General features: G+C 41.3%; 1 protein-coding gene across 1 annotated transcript in view; it reads right to left on the reverse strand.

Moving 5' to 3' along the window:
- LOC122802390 (E3 ubiquitin-protein ligase listerin-like) overlaps window positions 1-19859 on the reverse strand; it is a 1831112-nt gene that overhangs the window by 590225 nt on the left and 1221028 nt on the right. Inside the window, exon 20 of the mRNA XM_044072016.1 lies at window positions 3007-3220. Within this exon, the coding sequence (XP_043927951.1) occupies window positions 3007-3220 (214 nt within the window). The remainder of the gene's footprint in view (window positions 1-3006; window positions 3221-19859) is intronic.

Raw genomic sequence — 19859 nt, forward strand, 5'->3', positions numbered from 1 at the left:
GACAAACTCAGATGATAGTCAGGACTTTGACTGTTAGGGTGGCAAAGGCGTTTTCTAGGTTGAATCAGCAGGCACCACTAGTGGTTGGTTGAAGAGTGTATGAAACTTTAAGGTCCTCCTCAGACTGCAAGAGGGCTTCTTCTTGAGAGAGCAGGCTAGATTTAAGAGAAGTAAGAGATTACAGAAGGGGTTCATAATGGCTGTCCATGGAGTCCACTCACCAGATTCTGGGAAGGCCAGCTGAATAAAACCTCTACACCCCTAAAAATGGAGCATCCAGGATGGACTGCTTAAGCTTTTCTTTAAAGGAGAAGAGCTTTTATGTAGTACCATACTACAAATCCATATGCCTTAGTCTGCTATTCTAATCATACTTTTCAATCTCTTATTGCAGGAAATCTGAACAAAGCCTAACAAAATGGGGGACAGAGGCCCAAAAATAGGGACAGATTTTAAATATTGCACTTATAAACTTAGACAGTGGCTAGAGTAACAGGGTTTATATTAAAATACATTTTCTGAAGATAATGAAGTCTGAAACTCAAATGTATGTCATTATTTAATGACTTCAATCCTCAGATCAGCCCAGTGATTTGCCAGAATCCCACAAATTTTATGAGTAATAGACCAAAAATATGAGTCAAAAATCTGGACATTCTGCAAAAACTTGGACAGTTGAGCGGTACTGACTCTAATCACAACATCAATAGTCAAACTTACAATAAGCCACATGGCAACATTACTGTGGGTGCTGTAAACAAATTCTTGACAAAAATATCTCCTGGAACCCTGACTCAAGGAAGACTGAAAACTTGCAGAGTGCCCAATCCATTGGACAGGACTGGACTGTGGACAGTTAAGGCAAACGGCGGCGATATCTAAACTCCATCCACAGCAGTAGACTCTTGTCCACCCTGTCCAGTGCTTTAGAATTCTTGTCAGTAGTAAGGTGTCAAAATGTTGTGGATCCTAAGTAGACTGAAGAGATCACAGAAGGCTGTTCTAAGGATGCCAAGTCAGGGCACATCCATTCAGCTAGAGGTTTACCTACAGCACATGGCTTCTGGGAGCCATCAGAGGAGTATCAGAGTAATTCAAGGTAGCACATATGGTAGAGTTCATGCTTGGCTCAGTGAGGTATGGCTATTCCTACTTCTTTCAAATCTAATCATTTAAAAATTTCTAGTGGAATGGAATGAAGCCATGGGTAAAGTCCAGTTAATCCACTGTGAAATTCATCAGACTCAAGGTGTTGGTGGAGATATGTGGATAGGAGGATTCATTATCTTTATTTATCTCAGATATAATGACCTCTGGGCCCTGTGATTCCTAATAGGAGGCAGAAGGGGAAGAAGGCCCTGTATGCCAGCTCCAGACTAGGCATATTAAGGCATGGATGATGTATAGGAAGAAAGCAAGCAATTGGTGTTAGATGACATGAGACCAGTGCTCATGTACAGAAGGCCAAGTTTCTCCTAAGGGTGTGCTCCATCAGCTGTGAGAAGAACCAATGCCTAAAGTCTAAGGCCTAAACCATGTACCTTGGAGAGAAAGACCCAGTGATACAACCTGGCCAACTGAGCCATGCTGGACACAGACAGACTGGTGAATGGGTCCACGATGCCAAGTTGTATTGTTAAGTTACAGCTAGGTAAATCAAAGGGCCTTTTCATGAAATCTGGCCAGTCATGAATTTGTCCCATCTGAATGATCAGGACATGAAGGTCAAAACATACCCCTAGATGCACCTCCCCAGGTAACTGTCTGGGTGCACTATTCTTAGGCCTTTCATCATCTACCTAAGTGGAGGATGGTCATAAATTTGAGTCATTGCTGTCCAGAGATGAGGACATGACATTCAGGGACCCGGAAGCCATCTATAGAATGAACTCACTTCCAGGAGAGTGTGACTGTTGTTTATCTTCTACTTCGCCAGTTACATTAGGAACTCTCTCTCCTCAATCTTCAAATGGGCAATTTCAACTCCTGCCATTCTCCCGAGAGTAAGGTAGGCTTAAAGCTTCTCCATCCTGCATGAGTGGGCGACTTGCTTGAATCAATGGTACTTACACAGTGCTTCATTCCATCGTGCCCCTCTGACAGAAGGTAGACACACTGCCAGAGTAGGCCCTGGCCCTTAACATGTCAGATACATGACATTTTACAAGGCTTTGAGGCTTTAGGAACTGATTTGCATGTCATGTGGTATGCTATTGCTTCAAGGGAAACCAACTGGAATATAAACCCCATAAAAGTTAACTACATTTACTGCATCTGTGTATTACTTACTAAGCCTCCTCACATATTATCAGGAGGGGAAATGAAAATGGAACAATGTGTTTTTAGTTACAGCTACAGTAACTCTCCACAAGCCAAGATTAAACAGCAGTTCTTTATTCACAACATTAAGCCTCAACCGAAAGTAAATCTTCTTCTTTTGGCTTTTTCCTGGTTAGGGGTTGCCACACTGGATTCACCTGTTCACTCCTGATTGGCAGTGGAGTTTTTACGGTGTCACGTTGCCAGCCTAGCACCCAACCTTCCACAGAAGGCACATACTCACACCTAGAGCCACTTTAAAGTGTCCAGTCCACCTACAACATGTCTTTGGGATATGGGAGGAAACCGGAGCGCCCGGAGGAAACCCACACAACCACAGGGAGGACATGCAGACTCCATACAGACGGCAATCCAGCTGAGTATCGAACCGGGGAGTCTCTTGCTGTGAGGCAGCAACGCTAACCACTGCAACACCATGGCCACCCCTCAACTAAAAGTAAATGAGATGTTTATTTCAAATCTCGGTATTCTGAATGCGCACTAATGGATGTAGCACAAAGTGAGAAATAATTTCTGTCCAAGCTCAAGAAACATATATAAGGATAAAAAACTGTCAGAACTAACTCATTATAATCTTTATCTCAAATATGAGGTGTTTATGAGTTCACATTTACAAGTCATACAGTATGTTAACTACATGAAAGAGAAGTGAGATAGTTCACCTACCTGTGACATTTACAAATAGTGGAAGCAGCAAGCCATGAATCCCTTCTTCAAAAAACTCCTTCCACTCAGTCATCAAGTTTGGAGGAAGCATTTCAGGTACGTCTTTCGCTACAGAATGGAAAAAGGCACTGACGGAAGACACCAAGTCACAGCTCATGCAGGCAAAAAGCTGTACCAGTGGAGAACGCAATGGTAACACATTATCACATGCAGTCTGGAAGACAGAACACACATGTATTAATTACAAGACAAAATGCACATAAAAGAGCCGCTACACATAGTACTTACAAAAAACAGCCGATCTATGAGAGTGCCTCTTGCAGCACCTTTAAGTATTTGGAACCACACTGTTGCAACAATGATCTCGCTGTTTTGTTTTTCCAAAAGGCAAACTCTTGAAGCAGACTCAAGTCTGATATGTAATATCAATCATGCATTGTATAAAATGGGCAATTCACTACAAGCTTTCAATTTTTTTTTCTGAACTATAATTATGAATAATGTAGTATCTTGTAACAGAAAGCAGTAGTTTTCCACCCAATAAACTTATGCAAAATGTGATATATTTCATGTACAACAGAAGAATTTGCCTCCAGTAGTGACTTCTCTGTACCAACTGCAAGAAACATTCACAAAGACATTTAATTACTATGAGCTCCACAAACATTTAATGTTTTATAGAAGACTCTTACAACAGATCCAGGTCTTTGAAAAGAAGATGAAACATGACAACAAGAAGTAAGAAAGTAGAAAAAAAAGTCCAGTCCAGATAAAAACAGAAGAACAGAAAACATTTAAAAAGGTATTTAATATAAAGTGTACCTTGTGTGGCTGCCAAATACACTCTGGCATATATAAACTGGCCTCTAATCTGGGGGAAAAAATGATTAATTAGCATGTGGAGACTATCATACAAATAGTGATGTAAAGTATATTGTCTAACTGCATTATCATGTTGCTCTGTTTGGTTTCAATACTTTTATTACGTCATTATGGAGATATTTACTTATTGTTAAAATAAGGATACACTGCACATTCATTGATACTGCTTTAAAGTGGAAGCTGTCTTTTTCATTTTGTTTTCTAAATGCTATTTAAAATTGCAACTTTTAAATGTGCAACTCAGGTTTATTGTGGTTTCTCAACTTGAATAAGTATATTTTAATAAAAAAAATAATAGAGCACAAAGCGAGAGAATGACCTGGTATGTACTACTCCCCAAAAATCATATTCAGTTTACAATGTTCATTGAACTGCAGACCGAAGACTATGCTTCAAAAGCAAATATATCATAATTAATGCATCCACTAAGGATGGCAAGGAAGAGTCCACAATCTTTCTGGAATAACCTTTCTGATCATCCACTCAAAAGTTACTCATGTCTGCAATGGATAGACTAGGCGTATATCAAACAACAGGTAAAGCTACTTTGTCATTTTTCATTTTCCACTAACTTCTATGAAAGACAAAATATGTCAAAAGACACCGAAAAGCTCCTCTGCCCAGCCTAGTTAAAAAGAGTTGTCAACTGATGTCCAGAGAGGAGGCAGTGAATTTTCTTTCCCAGGAACTTCAGTCAAAAAAGAACAACGTATAGGTTGGTTAATGTGGGAATGAAGTTAGTTCGTTACTAATGTAATGAGATATAGAGATATGAGATGAGGACCAAGTAGCTGCAGAACAAATGTCATCCAGCGACACTCTAGACCAAAAGACCACTGAAGTAGCCATAGAGCTCGTGGAATGGGCTTTAATTTGACCTGGGACGAAAATACCTTTATCAGCATATGCCCGGATAATACATTGGGAGATCCAGTTAGTAATGGTGACTTTAGAAATAGGTTTACCCAAGAACGATTTGAATAGGGCACAAATAGTTGGCCTGATTTAGGGAAGGATTTTGTTGTGTGTAAATAAAACCTCAGTTATCTATGCACATCCAGCAAATGTAATTTGTACTCACCCTTGTTTTGGAAATTTGAAAAGAAAACAGGAAGATTGGTTGATTGATTAATATTGCTTTCTGAAGCCACTTTAGGAAGAAAGGAAGGGTTAATCCGCAGGAAAACCCCATCCTTATGAAAGACCATGTAAGGAACTTTAATGGACAAGGCTTGAAGTTTCAATACCCTCCTAGCAAACGTGATAGCCACCAAAAAGGCAGTTTTCCAGGAAATGAACTGTAAATCTAATGAAGCCGCTGGCTCAAAGGGAGGGGAGACTAGAGCTTGCAGAACAAAAGTGAGATCCCAGGGATGCGTTGGATCTTTCACTGCGAGTCGTAACAGAAAGGTTCCTTTAAGGAAGGTCTTATAAAGCCTGGAAGAAGCTAAGGACACCAGTTTTCCCCTACATGGAAGTCAGACATGGCAGCCAGTTGGACTTCAACCGTAGAATAACTAGTACCTTTGTGAACTATACCAGATAGAAAGTCCAGAATAGCTGGAACTGGAGCCGTAAAGGGAACTAAGTTCCACTGAGAGGACCAAACAGAAAAACGCTTCCTTTTGCTACAATATATCTTTCTGGTAAAAGACTTGTGAGCCGCCACCAGAATGGATTTAACTGGAGAAGATAAGCCAGGAGTACTAATCATCACTGGAACTGGAGCAGCCAAGCTGTGAGTTTCAAACTGCTCAGATCTGGGTGAAGAATCCCTGAGGGGTGAGAAATGAGATCCAGGATTGGATCCAAGCTCCATGGAGAAACTACTAGGTGAGACTCAAATGAGGGGAATCAGACTTGGCAAGGCCAGAATGGGTCAATGAGGATTACTGTGCTCCCCAGCCTGCAAGCTTTCTGAAGAAACTTTGGAATGAGAGGTAACGGTGGATAAGCATAGAGAAGACCAAGCATGAACCTGGCATAGTAGATGCTTGGTGCGACAGCAAGGAGACAATCGTTCAGGTAGAGGAGGACCTGGATTCCCTAAAGCCTCAGGTGGGCCGCTACCACCGCCATGACTTTGGTGAACACCCTGTGGGCTGTGGTGAGACCAAAGGGTAGGGCCCTGAAACGATAATGACTGGCCCCCAGCCAGAAGCGGAGAAAATTGCAGGAGCACCTGTTCATTTTGATGTGATAGTACATGTCCTGGAGGTCGATCGAGCACATCCAATCCTCTGCCTGCAGGTAGGGCAGAATGGACTGAAGCGTGACCATGCAGAATTTCTCCTTGGCTACTGACAGGTTCAGAGTGGAAATATCCAGAATGGGTCTTAGGTCCCCCGTTTTCTGTGACACTAAAAAGAACCTGGAATAGGTGCCCGATCCAGATTGGACTGGGAGGACAGGCTGGATGACTCGTTTTCTTAGCAGCTTTTCTATCTCCAGTGCTGCATCCACCTTTTATGCAGGTGGAACGTCTGGGAGGACTTTTGGTGGGGGAGGTGGATTCATAAATGGGATGGAGTAGCCTCTGGATATGATTTGTAACACCCAACCGTCTGTTGTAACAGACTCCCACTCTATTGAATGCAAAGAAAGATGGCCCCCAACTGCCTCCAGAGATGAGCAGTTGTTCAACCCCTCAGGGCTGTTGCGTGGGCCTGTCCGAGAATGGTTCTCGAAACCCGAAGTTCTTCAGACTCCCTCTGCCTCTGGGCTGGTGTCTATCATAATCCCCTCTGCATCTGGGGGACAGAGAGTCCTGAGTGTCCCGGGAGAACTGAGATTTCCAGAACAGCAACTTCTTTGCCCCTTGCTGATTCCTTGAAAAGAATCTTTGGGGGGTGGAGAAGCAGATCCTGATGGCAGACAGTGTCTTCCTGTCCTTCTCATTCTGGAAGAGACTCTCTCTCACAGACTTCCCAAACAGGGAAGAACCACCATATGGGCATTAGCAAATGACGCCTTGAAGGGTTCTGAAAACTGACAAAGCCGGAGCCAGGCGTGGTGCCTCATGGAAACGCTGGACCTGACCACCCTGGCAGCTCTTTTTCCATGGCATAGGAAAGGAGGCGTATGGACGAATTCACAACCACTTTCAGAATGCCATTTTCTTGCCCTCTACTGACATGGATTCTAGGGGCAACTCAGCGACTTTCTTGACTAAGTCACGCTGTAGCCGGATGACGTGCACCATGTAAATTCAGCGGCCTTCTGGTGAAGGTTGTTGAAGCATAGACTCGCTTCTCTAGATGATCCATCATCCGTGACTCTCGGTCAGGAGGCTGGACTGTAGAGCTCTCCTGCACGACCTCTTTCTTGGTGGCAGCTGCCACCACCATAGCATCTACTGGGGACCACTTACTCCAGCTAGTTCTGTCCGGTGGGGGGGGGCTAAGGATTTTGTCTGGCCTTTTTGGAATAGGCTCCATGGTGTCTAGTTCCTTCCATGCACTAGAGGTGATTAGGTCCACCAGTGGATCTGCAGGTGGGGACACCCAGGAGGTAGATGGGCCCTTGTTGAATGCCTCTAGGAACACCAACTCGTCCGGGGTTGGTTTTTGGGCAAACCACTCCCCTCTTTGGTGTAGGAGTTCCATAATGTCTCCAAAGGAGACATCCTCAGAGGGTGACCTGGAGGAACCTTCCCCTTCCTCCAAGTCAGTGTCATCCATAAGGAACTCTGGAGAGGAGTCCAAGTGCCTCCTTTTACACGTTCATTTGTGAGGAGCCTCCTCAGCAGGACTTTCTAGGGGGTACTCACAAACTGCTGGCTGCTACTTAGCAGGTATGTCCTGAGGCAAAGCAAGCAAGGGCTGTCCCTGAGAGGACAGAAAGGTTACAGCCATACCCAGAACTGAGGGAGTTGAGGCGGATTCTGAAGAGGAAATGGTCAGGGGTCTTGAGCCACTCGAGAGGACCCACTCCACCACGTCAAATGCCAAAGGGGAGCGTACTTCCTGGGAAATGAGTAAGGGAGCCTTCTCCCCTCAGATCTGACAGGGGATTCAGAGCCAAGCCTGCAGGAGATGAGATACCAATGGGGAAACTGTGCTCCAACAAACTCAGAGCTTACAGAACCCCCTCGGATCTGACACCAAAGCTATGGCCCTAAGAGCTTGGATCCGACACACTCAAGGCAATGGCCGGCACAGAGGTACAAGGTACCATCGGTGTTGACCCCCCCCCCCAACCCCGAGAGCTCTCGGATCCAAAGACTCCAAAACTGAGGGTCACATTGGAGAAGGAGCTATGGGGGTGAAGGAGGGCTGCGAGCTCCCCACTCTGGAGGGAGAGGGGGCTGGCAAGACTCCCATCTGGATCTGGGTGTGGATGAACTTCCGCATCATCCTGTCCATCTCTGACTCACTCAAGATGCGGGGTGGAACATGATGATGAAGCCACCAACACCGGCTGGGAGTGCCGGTGAGGGGAGGCTCTGGATGACAGCCTAGATACCTCCGGCTCCTGGAAAAACCTGGGTGAATGGAGCCAAGCGGTACTGGGCCTAGGAGGGGTCATAGACTTAGGAGGAGGCCCCGATGGAGCAGGGCGGTTCAGGGACTGCTTCCTAGGTCTATCCTTACGATGCTTTTCCCTATCCGCAAGCCTCAAGACAGGAGGTGGAGTCCCAGAGACCTGGAAAGGGACAGACACAGTAGTAGGAGTTGTAGTAGAAGTATTGGGGACAGCCATCCCGAAAGCAGGCAGAAGTCCCTTCATCATGAGTTTAGCCCTCCTATCCTTGAGGGCTCTGGGACTGAAGCCTGTGCAAATACAGCAGGCTGTATCAGTGGGCCACTCCTAAACACACTACACACAGAGTGTGGTCATCTGCTGGAGAGAGCTTATGGCCACACACTGTGCATTTTCTAAAGACAGGCTTGGGGTTCTCAGCCATGTCTACAAATAAGTCCAACACACCCAAACCCACACACACACGCTCACTAACTAAAGGGGTGCAGGGAGGCCAAGGAAGGGACAACACTACATAACAAAACTCTAACTTTTTTTTTTTTTACAACTGCTGATGACTAACGCGAGGTAGGGGAGCTTGAAAAGGGGGACAGGGAATCCTAATCTAACACTAACGGACAAAAAATGTCACTTACCCACAAAAGATGCCTGGACCGCAGAGACCACGATGTGCAGCTTTTCAGCGGCAAATCTCAGAGAAGGAAGGAGACAGAAGGGTATTATGGGTAAGGGGAGGAGCTTGGAGTTCATGTCAGATGCCAGTGATGCGTCTGTCTCAGATCTGATCCGGATCCGAATACCCACAGGTTGAAGACCAAATGAAGTAAACTACTTCAGATATTGTATTAACCATGTATTTTCTATACTTTAAGACGTACACTCAAGACAGTGTGATGCAAATGTACTCAGCATTAACACATTTTTGCTGCATCTTAGGTATCTAGTGCAATACTATCACAGACACATGACCTAAGTAAATGACGGATGATTGTTAAAATGAGATGAAGCTTAAGCTGTTAAAAGTATCTGGTCTTAAGATGAAGCATAAGGACAGAGAGAACCATCAGTGTATGTCTAGGTTAAAATGAAGTTGAGATTAGTTTGGCTATATTCTAACTAACCTTGATTAATTCTCTCCTCCTCTTGTCTTCATTAACCTCAGACTTCATTAAATGCCAAAGTACATTACATCCCAGTAAACTTCATGTATTACATCCTATGACAGTGAGTGCAGACTGGAGAGCTGACAGCTGAAGTGGTCATATCACAGATGACAGAAAATGTTTCTACTGATGATCTAATTAGACTACATCTCCTTACTATGTGTATACTTCAGCAAAAGAGCAAGAAAGCTTTACTGATTTTCCTTACATGAATGGCCAAATTCTCTGGAGCCAGCTGTGTTGCTATACTGTGATAATGTCCTGACTACACCCCAGGAAAACAGAGTTTGATTAGAAGCTTGGGAAGTATGGGTGTGTCCATGTATGGTAAGGGCACTGGTGTAGGTGGAGCAGGATGCACAACACCACATTCACTTAGTGATGGGATTATGCATACGTGCATCCTGAGGATGGACTCTCATCTCACTCAGCCATCGTTTACTGCTGGCCATTGTAGTAGGCATACAGCAGCATGCACTTGCACTGTGTGACTCTCCCACTGATGCAGATACCATGTCCTGCCACCTCAGGGCGAGGTTTGGTCACATATAAATGCCTTCACACCCAGGATGCAAAGAAGGATACACAGTACCATCACTTCTGCCTGAATGATGGCTCCTCAGGAGAACGCTCACCCTAACACTGAGCAAGCATTTGCAGCGAACTAGGGGAAAGAATAAGCATGTCTGACTGGCAAGGAAAGCTTGATGATAAGCAAACATGTAGGCAAAAAGAATGCAGAACTCTATAGTGTCTTTTTTTCTGTACAAAAATACACCCACTATGTAGGAGATACTCAAATGTTCTGTCTATATTCACACTGCCACTGACTTTGAAACACATCCACAACATTAGACAAATGACAGATTTTGAACAGCATACTTGATTTCAATTCTGTGTACAAAATGCTTAGCAAACATCTATGGGCTTTTCTCTTTTAGGACTCCTCTGAAAATGGGTCTACTTCATTATGTTTAACCATCTAAATAAAACTTACATACCTAGCCAGCTCTGTCAGTATACAATGGTAAGGCTCTGACTATGACACAGAAGACCAGAGCTCAAATAGCAGCTCTGGTATCTACTGAAGCAAAGGTAATGGTTTGAGTTATGCAGCACTACCAGCTCACCTACTTTCCAGGGAGGAAGGAATGGAGTACATTTCTGAGATGCATTGTCTTGTGGAAGAGTCACTGGTGGAGACTGGAGACCACAGAGGCGCTCTGGCTTTGAAGAGTTATGTCACTTACTGAAGGGTGTGACATATCCTTGTTGATGCCCACTCCCTGATAAATCCTGGAATGTATTACTAGGCATGAATAGTGAGGGTATGGCAAAATACAAGACAACTTCCTGATTGCTGGCTATATGATGGCTCCACTTGATTGCCTCTCTCACCCAGTGAAGAAGAACAATGGGCCTACTGGCGGAGACAAGACTAATAGCTAGCATGTAGTGGAGGGTGTAACAGTGGCAAAATAAATTATAAACGACAGTTGCAAGCATGATAATTTCTCCAGGAAAAAGAAAACATCAATATCAAACTAACAATAGTAAAATCACGGACCACTGGTAGAATTAAATGAAATGAAATTCTACCAGTGGTCTGTGACTTTACTATTGTTAGTTCAATACTGGTGTTTTCTTTTTCCTGGAGAAATTATTGTGCTTGCAATTGTCGTTAATTCCTGGTTTATAGTACTGTTTGGTTTGTTGGTTGTTTTGTTTGCCAAAATAAATTATAAGCCACTACTAGGTCAGCTTTTGGGTAAGACTGTTCATAAAGCCTGTTGTCCTCTACTTGCCTCGGACAGGGTTGAGAATGCAATGAACAGTCCTACACCTTCAACGTGGGGGGTACAGCAGGCTGCTGGCACTACATCATTTTTACCCTGGTTGTCTTTAATGGGATCAGAGATGCTACATGTACCCAGGTTGTCATCAATGGCGGAAATTTTATCATCATGCCAATAGGCCAACCTCTCTTCTTTGGTCTAGAGGTATAAACCATTGATGACCAAGAACTGTAACAACAACTATAGCACTGTTTTTTTATAACACTAAATTCTGTCTGCCCTGACTCATCTGGCTCTGAGAAACAGATAACTGACAGCACTGCATTTTGCACAGGGCTTTGAAAAAGTCCATTAGAGAAACTTCCACAGTGGAAAGTGGAAAGATGATGATGTGGTATATCTTCCACTCATACATCTGGTTAAAACTACAGCACAGGAAGTCTGTTAAGAGTATTTTTTTTAAACTCACTTCTATCCTCTAAGGAGCTTCTCTGGGCTACTGCTTGGCTGTGAACTAGCACTAGCTGCTGCCTACTCCTCAATAATCCACTCATACCAGAAACCAGTTTAGGCCATCTGGATATAAGCAAAGCAGACCTGTCGTATCAAGTTATACCACAATTAGACATTAGCAATTACTCAGGAAAGTACAGTATTGTAAATAAACTTACTATAGCAGCAAATATTCGAATGATCACTGCTGCAGTAGCCTTAGCTACAGCTATATGGTTTATATACTGCCAAGGATACAACAGCTGGACAGCTTCCAAAGCTCCAGAACACCTTCCACGTGCCCAAGAGACTTCAGATACCATTGTTTCTTTCTCATCTCGAGTGTTGTCAACGGTATCATGATAATAATACATGCCATGAAACCCAAAATCTTGAGGTATTCACTTACAGTGACCAAAGTCGAGTGAAAAACCTTAGAAACAGATCTATATATAGATCTATTTTTTTTCCCCGTGGAAGAAAAGCTCTTTGAACTTAGGTATCTAGCTGACATGCCATAAACACAATCCTATCTGAAGGAGTCAAAAAATACATTTGAATGTTCTCTTGGAATCCCAGTTTGTCTAAGAGATCTCTCTCCCATGTATGAGATTCCAGACACTTTGAAAAAGACTTCGAAAGATGAGCAAGTCATCTAAACATGACAGATTTGGAAACCCTGCAGCCTATAACAAGCTATAACTGCAGCTCAACATTTTGTGAGCACTTTTGGTGCAGTGGATAGTCCAAAGGGTACGACAAGTGATAATGTGATCCATACACACAAAACCTTAAGAAACACCTGAAGTCTGGACAAATAGGCATATAATGATAAGCATCTTTTAAATCTAGTGTTACCATAAATCTTGAATGAGGAAGAAGAGGTAACAGGTTGTGAAGTGACAACATTTTGAACTTGGGTACTTTCATAAACATGTTTACGAAGAACGATCCAAAACTGGTCTCCAAGCATTTTCTTTCTTTAGCATTAAAATATACTTGAATGAAAACATTTTTCCACCTGGGAAGAAGAAACTGGTTCTATCACTCCCTGGGACAGCATATGATGAAGGACAGGTGGAAATAAAGGAGTCTGGTCTTGTGGATGAAACATTACCCCTGGAAAGAAATAATTTCCTCCTATTGCAATTTGTAACCTAGATAAATGATCTTCAGAACCCTTTTGTCTGAAACTATCTGCTGCTGAAGACAAAAGTGGGGATTAACACTTTCTGGAAGGGAAAAGGGACTGGGCAGAGTGCAGAGAGGACAAGGTCCCTTAAATGGTCATTCTGACTTGTGAGACTGCCTTTTTTGGGGGGGGGGTCCTGAAATCTTTTTGTAACCCCTTTGTCATTTCTTCTTAAATATCTGTTTGCTTGTATTTTGCTCTGAATGTTGACTTTGTTTTGTGGCAAAATTGGATAGGGGCGGTTCCTTTAGGAAATTTGAAAAAGGAGGGATGAAAAATGTTAGGGAATCCCTGTATCAACTTACTCCTTTCATCATACTCTTTAATACCTCTGCATCATGGAGGGGCTAAAAACTAAATCTGTATCCAAAGGGGAAGTTAGAGTCTCATTTTTAACATCTGGGTAGTTTTGAGAATGCAGCCAGGCAAATCTCCTCAAAAAAGTACCAGTACCCATAGGCCTGTAAGAAGTATCAACTAAGTCATACATACTTTGTACAATAGAAGAAAATCATTTAAAGCAGATTTTTCCTAACATGAAGAAACTGCAGACAAGACATTTCTCATACTGCCACAATTACTCACAACAAACTTTATCATACGAGCTTGACAATTCAAAATTCTGAAAATCAAAGTTGTAGAAACATTCACTTTTTTCCCCATACTTATCAATAAACTTCCCATCCTTATTGAAAACAGTAGGATTGGAATTAACTAAATGTTGAGCAGCAGTAGAAGTAACTAAAGCTACAGCTGCTGGGCCAGGTTTGTGAAGAGTGTATAAAAATTTAAAAGAATGAGGAAGGTTATACATTCTATTTGCTCTTTTTAGGGCAGCAGTGTGACTCTCAGAAATATAGAATAAAAACAACCAGCCGAAACGGCAGAAGGCAAAATAATAAAACACAAATAATTTATTTAAAGGCACACTAAAAATCAGCTAAAACAAATAAAATGCATAAGCGCTTTCATACCACATAACTGGGCGCTTCATCAGATCAAACAGTAGCTGTAACGATGCAACTTAAATACAAAGTTTCAAACAACAATTTAAGGAACGTGATCTTAACACAGACCTTAAAGATGCAGACTCATGCAAACCCATACCTCTGTCTGCTTGTAAAGTTAATATCCAATTAAGTTCCAATCACTCCCTTTTAGTAGCCATATCCCCACCTCTAATATTACCACTAAGTAATTGTAAAACTAAGAACTCAAAAGAATACTCATTACCAAAAGCTGTAATGTGTTTGGAAAGGGCATTATTAGTGTCACATTTCCTTATATGATAGCAGTGCTCACAAACCCAGTCTTTCAACATCTGATTCCTCTTGAGGCTAATTATAGGGTATTTAACCACATTACCATTGTGCAACTAAAATATCTAGCTATCAATATTAACTATATGTCAGGATGCAAGCTGTATTTTAAACATTCAATTATGAAGCTTAATTGTAGGAAAATCAATGCTTACTTGAAACTATCTATTGATGGCAGAATTGGCAAGATGAACTGTCTTGACCTCAAGAAACATTACATATATTGCAGTAGCCCATGCAAAGACTGATCAAGGTGCTCTGGACCAATGACGAAAGCACTACTGCATTAAACAAATACACTAAGCAACAATACTTAAAATTTCAAAACCATGACACCATATTCAAAGGTTAAGAATGGGGACACCAAGGTGGAATACAGCTGATGCTGACAGAAGGCTAATTTAAGGTCAGCACCAAACAGACTTTTTTTATACGATTAGAATACAGGAATGTTACTGCAGTTGAAAGATATGGAAAACGGGGGGACAGTTGCAGAAATAACATAACACTGTTAGGAGGGTAGAGACATAATGGGATTCCTACAAGGCATTTCTGATTGAATTATGAGGGAATCCCACATTCCCACCTTGACCAATTATCATGAGATTCCTTTCATACCTGATTTTGAAAATGGTCTAAATGAAAGGTCATCAGTAATACAATCGAAGGACCATCTTATGAACACCTATTCTGCATAGATAACAGCTTGCCCATTTGCCGTGTTTTCCAAAACAAAAGTACGGAAGTCTTCACTCTGATATCCTGAAAACATGTGACACTGATATCTGGGAGAAATACATATAGCAGTAAACCTAAAAGAAGTATTCCGCCAACTCCAAAAAGTAAAAATTGCTAGTGAGAGAGAACTCTAAGCTATTCTGCATCCACAAACAGCATTTGCTGTTTCCTTCAAATGGCAACATGTGACCACCCTGGTGAACAAAAGACTGGAGTTGGAAAGAAAGCATAGGTGGTTCTGACTGCCAGCCAGATAATTTATGAAGATGGACTTTACTGTATGAATTCCTGCCAAAGCCCCGGTTGAGTTTGCATCTTGTGTACCTCTACAACAGATGTGGAACTAGTATCCTTTGGCAGCCTTCTCTTTGGAACTGCAGCTAAGCTCCCTAGCTGAGCCTTCTGCATACTTGTGGTAACAGTAGTATTTATGGATAGGGATGATTTACTGTTACCACAAATTGATCAGTGTTAGCAGCTCAACATTTCTAAAATGTGCCTCACTGCTTTTAGATGGTACATAAGGCCCAATGCGATTTTTTTCTATTCTCTACTTTGGGTGATAATGAGGCAATTTCACCCTGTTTTTGTGTACACACATTTGTAAGTGGAGCCTACAAAGTAAGTGGATTCTTAGCTCCTCTTCTTGTAGTGTATGGTGCAATGTACAATGTTTTTAAGTCTACAAGGAGCTGCTCTCTGAAATACATTTTGTTCTAAACTGCATGAGGATTACCCATTACAAGGACCTAAACTTGCTCTGTGACATGAACAAAAATGCTGGACAGACAGATGTGTCTCACAGACAGCCTCTTCACTAGAATAGGCTTCTTATTCATGTAACAGAGAGCCTTTCCCTGTCCCTCTTCAAATGCAGTTTGAATCAATGTATGCAGAATTGTAAATTCACTCGTGGGGTGGCTCCATGTGCCTTATGGACAAGGGCAGTCTGTAAAATACTCAAAGGCATAAGCACAAACCTAAGCTATCCTCTCTGGCCCTTATGGAGTGAAAATCAGGACAAATCCAGGTAATAACTGCTAGGCTTGTAAGGGCTCTTGAGCCATTAGCTTAGTAATCTCCTATGAACCTATATGCCTAATGTGGGGAATACTTTAAATTCAGTATGCTTTATGTGAGTTTACTGATTAATATGTTCATGGAGAGCATCTAAAAGGCTAGGGCTATAACAACACTGTTCTTGCACTTCAGATCCTTTACATCATGCTGGGCCAATCTGGAGAAACTAAAGCCTTGTGGGATACAATAAAGCCATGTGTCCATCTAGTGATACAATTTAGTGGTCTACTAATTTAACTGTGTAGGGGCCTAAATTGCAGAAATGCAAGGAGGCATTTGAAAAGGAACAAACTGAAATTTGGTTAGTAAATCTGAAAGATTTTGCTTCCCCTTGAGATCTGAAGGGGAAGAGGTTACATATTAGGTCAGCTTTGCAATGTATGCCACAAGTTTATGTGAGTACTGACCAGCCTAATGGAAGTAAATCCGTCATATAGGCAAAGCTCAAAGTCTGCTCCCACAAACAGATATGCAGCTTTGAAGATTTTTGTGTACATGTCTATAATGAAAATGTTTAAGATAGTAAATAAATTGGCTATTAACTTCTCATCTGGATCTCAGGCATAAACACAGTGGGGTCAGGGTTTTACAGGTGATGTTAAAAACAGAATGATCTGCAGATTCTAGTCAGTAAACACTATGCACACAGGATAAGGCTTCAGAAATACAATGCAATAATGCAATTACCCAAAGATATACTATGAAAAATGACATACACACTTGTGAGTGGATATCACTCGTGTGTGTTGGCTTGCACATTGTGCCCTCATGTGCAATGCAAACTTTACAGAAAAAGAAAAAAAGTTGTTTTGCGTTAATGTCAGACAGACATCTACGGTAGGCTGGTATACACACTGTCTCTGTAGATGCTGAAGTTTTGAAACTTCACTTCTTATATCTACTGTAACTTTTCAACATGGGGGAACTGGAGAAGTAAACCAAAGAATGGTCAATGTCTATGTTACCTGGCTAAGCAGACTGGAATATTCTCCACTGCAATAGTCTGTATGTTCATATTTCATATCTTTTCCAGTGTTAAAAAGTAAGCAGCATAGTAAATGTAACCATGAGGCTTGATCCAGGCAATGGGATGAAAGGGTGTTACTCTGACACTTAAGTGTCAGGGACTGGGGAAACTGAGTTTTGCTCAGTAAGGAAGGAATATAAACTAACAGGATATATATAATTCCATATGTGGGATTAAACATACTGTACTGATACTATGTTAGGATGGAAATGGTACTGTGATTATATTCAGAAGTGGCGAAGGACATCTTGCCTAGTCTAAAGATAAATGAAGCTGAAGATGTAGTGAAAACTGAGATCAATGGGTGACAGTAATGTCTACTTTGCCAAGCAGTGCTGCCTAGAGGGCAATACCATATTGTACAGGAGATTGCAGTATGTCAATGTATGTATAAATGGAAGAGCTCCATATGAGTAGGTCTCTGGCTTGGACTGTAGGGCACAGGCAATGTGACAGCACCTTCCTATAAAGATAGCAACAGATGTGTGAATTAAAGTACATATGACACAATACATCTGAAATACACCTTGCTGGTGTTAACAAGAGGATATGACCTAAGTATACTAATTAAGGGTAAGCAGTTAAGAGTTCTGGTTAATAAGGGTAGCTGTACTTTTCTATGGAGTAATTTAGAAAAGATGTGCAATTTGAGAAACAGAATACCACTATCTTCAATATGACAGAACAGTGAGGAAAGTATATGGTAGCAACATATGTTTGGGAAGCAGATAGAGATAGGTAATTGCTGTTGGATTCCTGCAGTTGGGAGGGATATATTTTTCTTTTTCCTTTGTCCAGATTTCTCAGCATACAGAATTTTAGTCTTAATGCCTTAGGGATTCGTGGACATATAAATCATAATAAAAAAAATATCTTTTACATCGGGTATGTGTCGCAGAATGGAATGTACTGTTTAATTTGAGATTGGTCAGAAATCTCATGATTAGATACTGCAAATAAGGATGGAAATACCTTTACTTCAAAATGAGCTGGCAGCAAAATATCTCACTGAAAAACTGACCTGCATAGTACACTGCACAATAACTAAAATTACCCTTGGCTGGGCTAGAGCCTAATAATCTTTAGCAACATACAGGGAACTGCACTTATACATACATTAGCTGCATACTACATACTGTACTACATAAATGATATAAATAATAACCCGTTATTATTTGCACTGCCTATTCTCTCAATTAACATAGTACATAACTTTATTGTTCAACAGCCTTAACACTTAACATTTTCTTCACCTTCTGCCTGGAAGGATATATTTTACTTTGACAAGATGGAAGCAAGCTCTTGCCAACTACTATGTATGGTCAAACTCTTAAAGATCCAGATATGTCAGCCTTTACAAACACAATGAACAACAGAATGTGAGAATATTTACAAACAAACAGGCATTTTTCCAAGAAAATCATTTCTCAGCTATGTTTTGTGGGGTAGTTGTCTGTACTACAAGTGTTCTCTTAAAAGTAATAGTGAGAGAGACAGAGAGATCATGAATCTGTCTGGAAACCAGATAGAAAAGACATAGAAAAATAATTTTCTCTCATGTCTTGAAATGTAAACAGCATTCTCTGGTGGTAAATGTGTCATCTGATTATTCTATGCAGTAATGCTGTACAACTGCTTTTCTAGCTAATCAACCAGTATCAAGACATTAGAGTTAAATTAGATTTAGTAAATCACAAATTAGTTTCTTCAGATTAACAGGTCATCTTTACGTAAACTCTTATTAAATCACGTGATTGCTCACCCTGAAAAGTAACATTTCTTGAAAGTTTCATAAAAAATATCAAACTATTTAGAGGAAAAAAACAGTATTTATATGCAGGTACAAAAAAAAACAAAAAAAAAAAACAACCAAAATAGTATGTGGGCTGGGGCAGCCCTCTGGAAAATGATTAATACTAAAGGAGTTCATAAGTCACTAGAATATTAGCTGTGCTCTAAATACTAGCTGCCACTAATAAAAATAAATCCCATCAGTGTAATAATTCTCTGGGAAACAATTTTCTCTAATCAATTGCTCCTCAGTCTATCTACTGCTAGAAATAGTCATCAGCTTACACAATGGCACATACCAACAAATGGCTCAAATCTTTAGTGACATTAAAATAGCTATGGAAAAATGTTTTACACCAACAGTTACTGTGAAATCTTGCACACTTACAACTTCCAGTGCCATACTAACAAGACACCACATCACATCTGTCAGGAGTTAACTTGCACATGACCTGTCAGCAGTGATCATTAATAGTATCACAACATAAGAGATACAAGTAGGACATACCACAAACAAGACTGGTACTCACACCATCTTTGTTGTGAACTCATTCTAGTCCTCCTCTTCTTTCCTTTTTTTTTCATTTTTTAAGTGGGCAGCTGGGCGTTTTTTCACCTCGGGGTGAACCTGACATGGAGTGATGTAGTACAAAAATATATTTCCCTAAAATAGGAGCAAGGAACTCTTATCCCACTATACAGTACACAAAAAAGACATTAGTTTTGGGGGGGATGGAAGAGGACATCCTATACTGCAGCAATGTTACTACCTAAACCTTTACAGTAAACAGTGAGTTTATCCACATAACTGTACTGTGTTACTTGTAAGGTTCACTGCTGCAGTACAATTCATCACACTTGGGTAAATACTGAAGCAGTATCTCAAACTGA

The sequence above is a fragment of the Protopterus annectens genome, chromosome 5.part0, assembly GCF_019279795.1.
Source record: "Protopterus annectens isolate FY-2018-M chromosome 5.part0, PAN1.0, whole genome shotgun sequence".
NCBI classification, from domain to species: Eukaryota; Metazoa; Chordata; order Ceratodontiformes; family Protopteridae; genus Protopterus; species Protopterus annectens.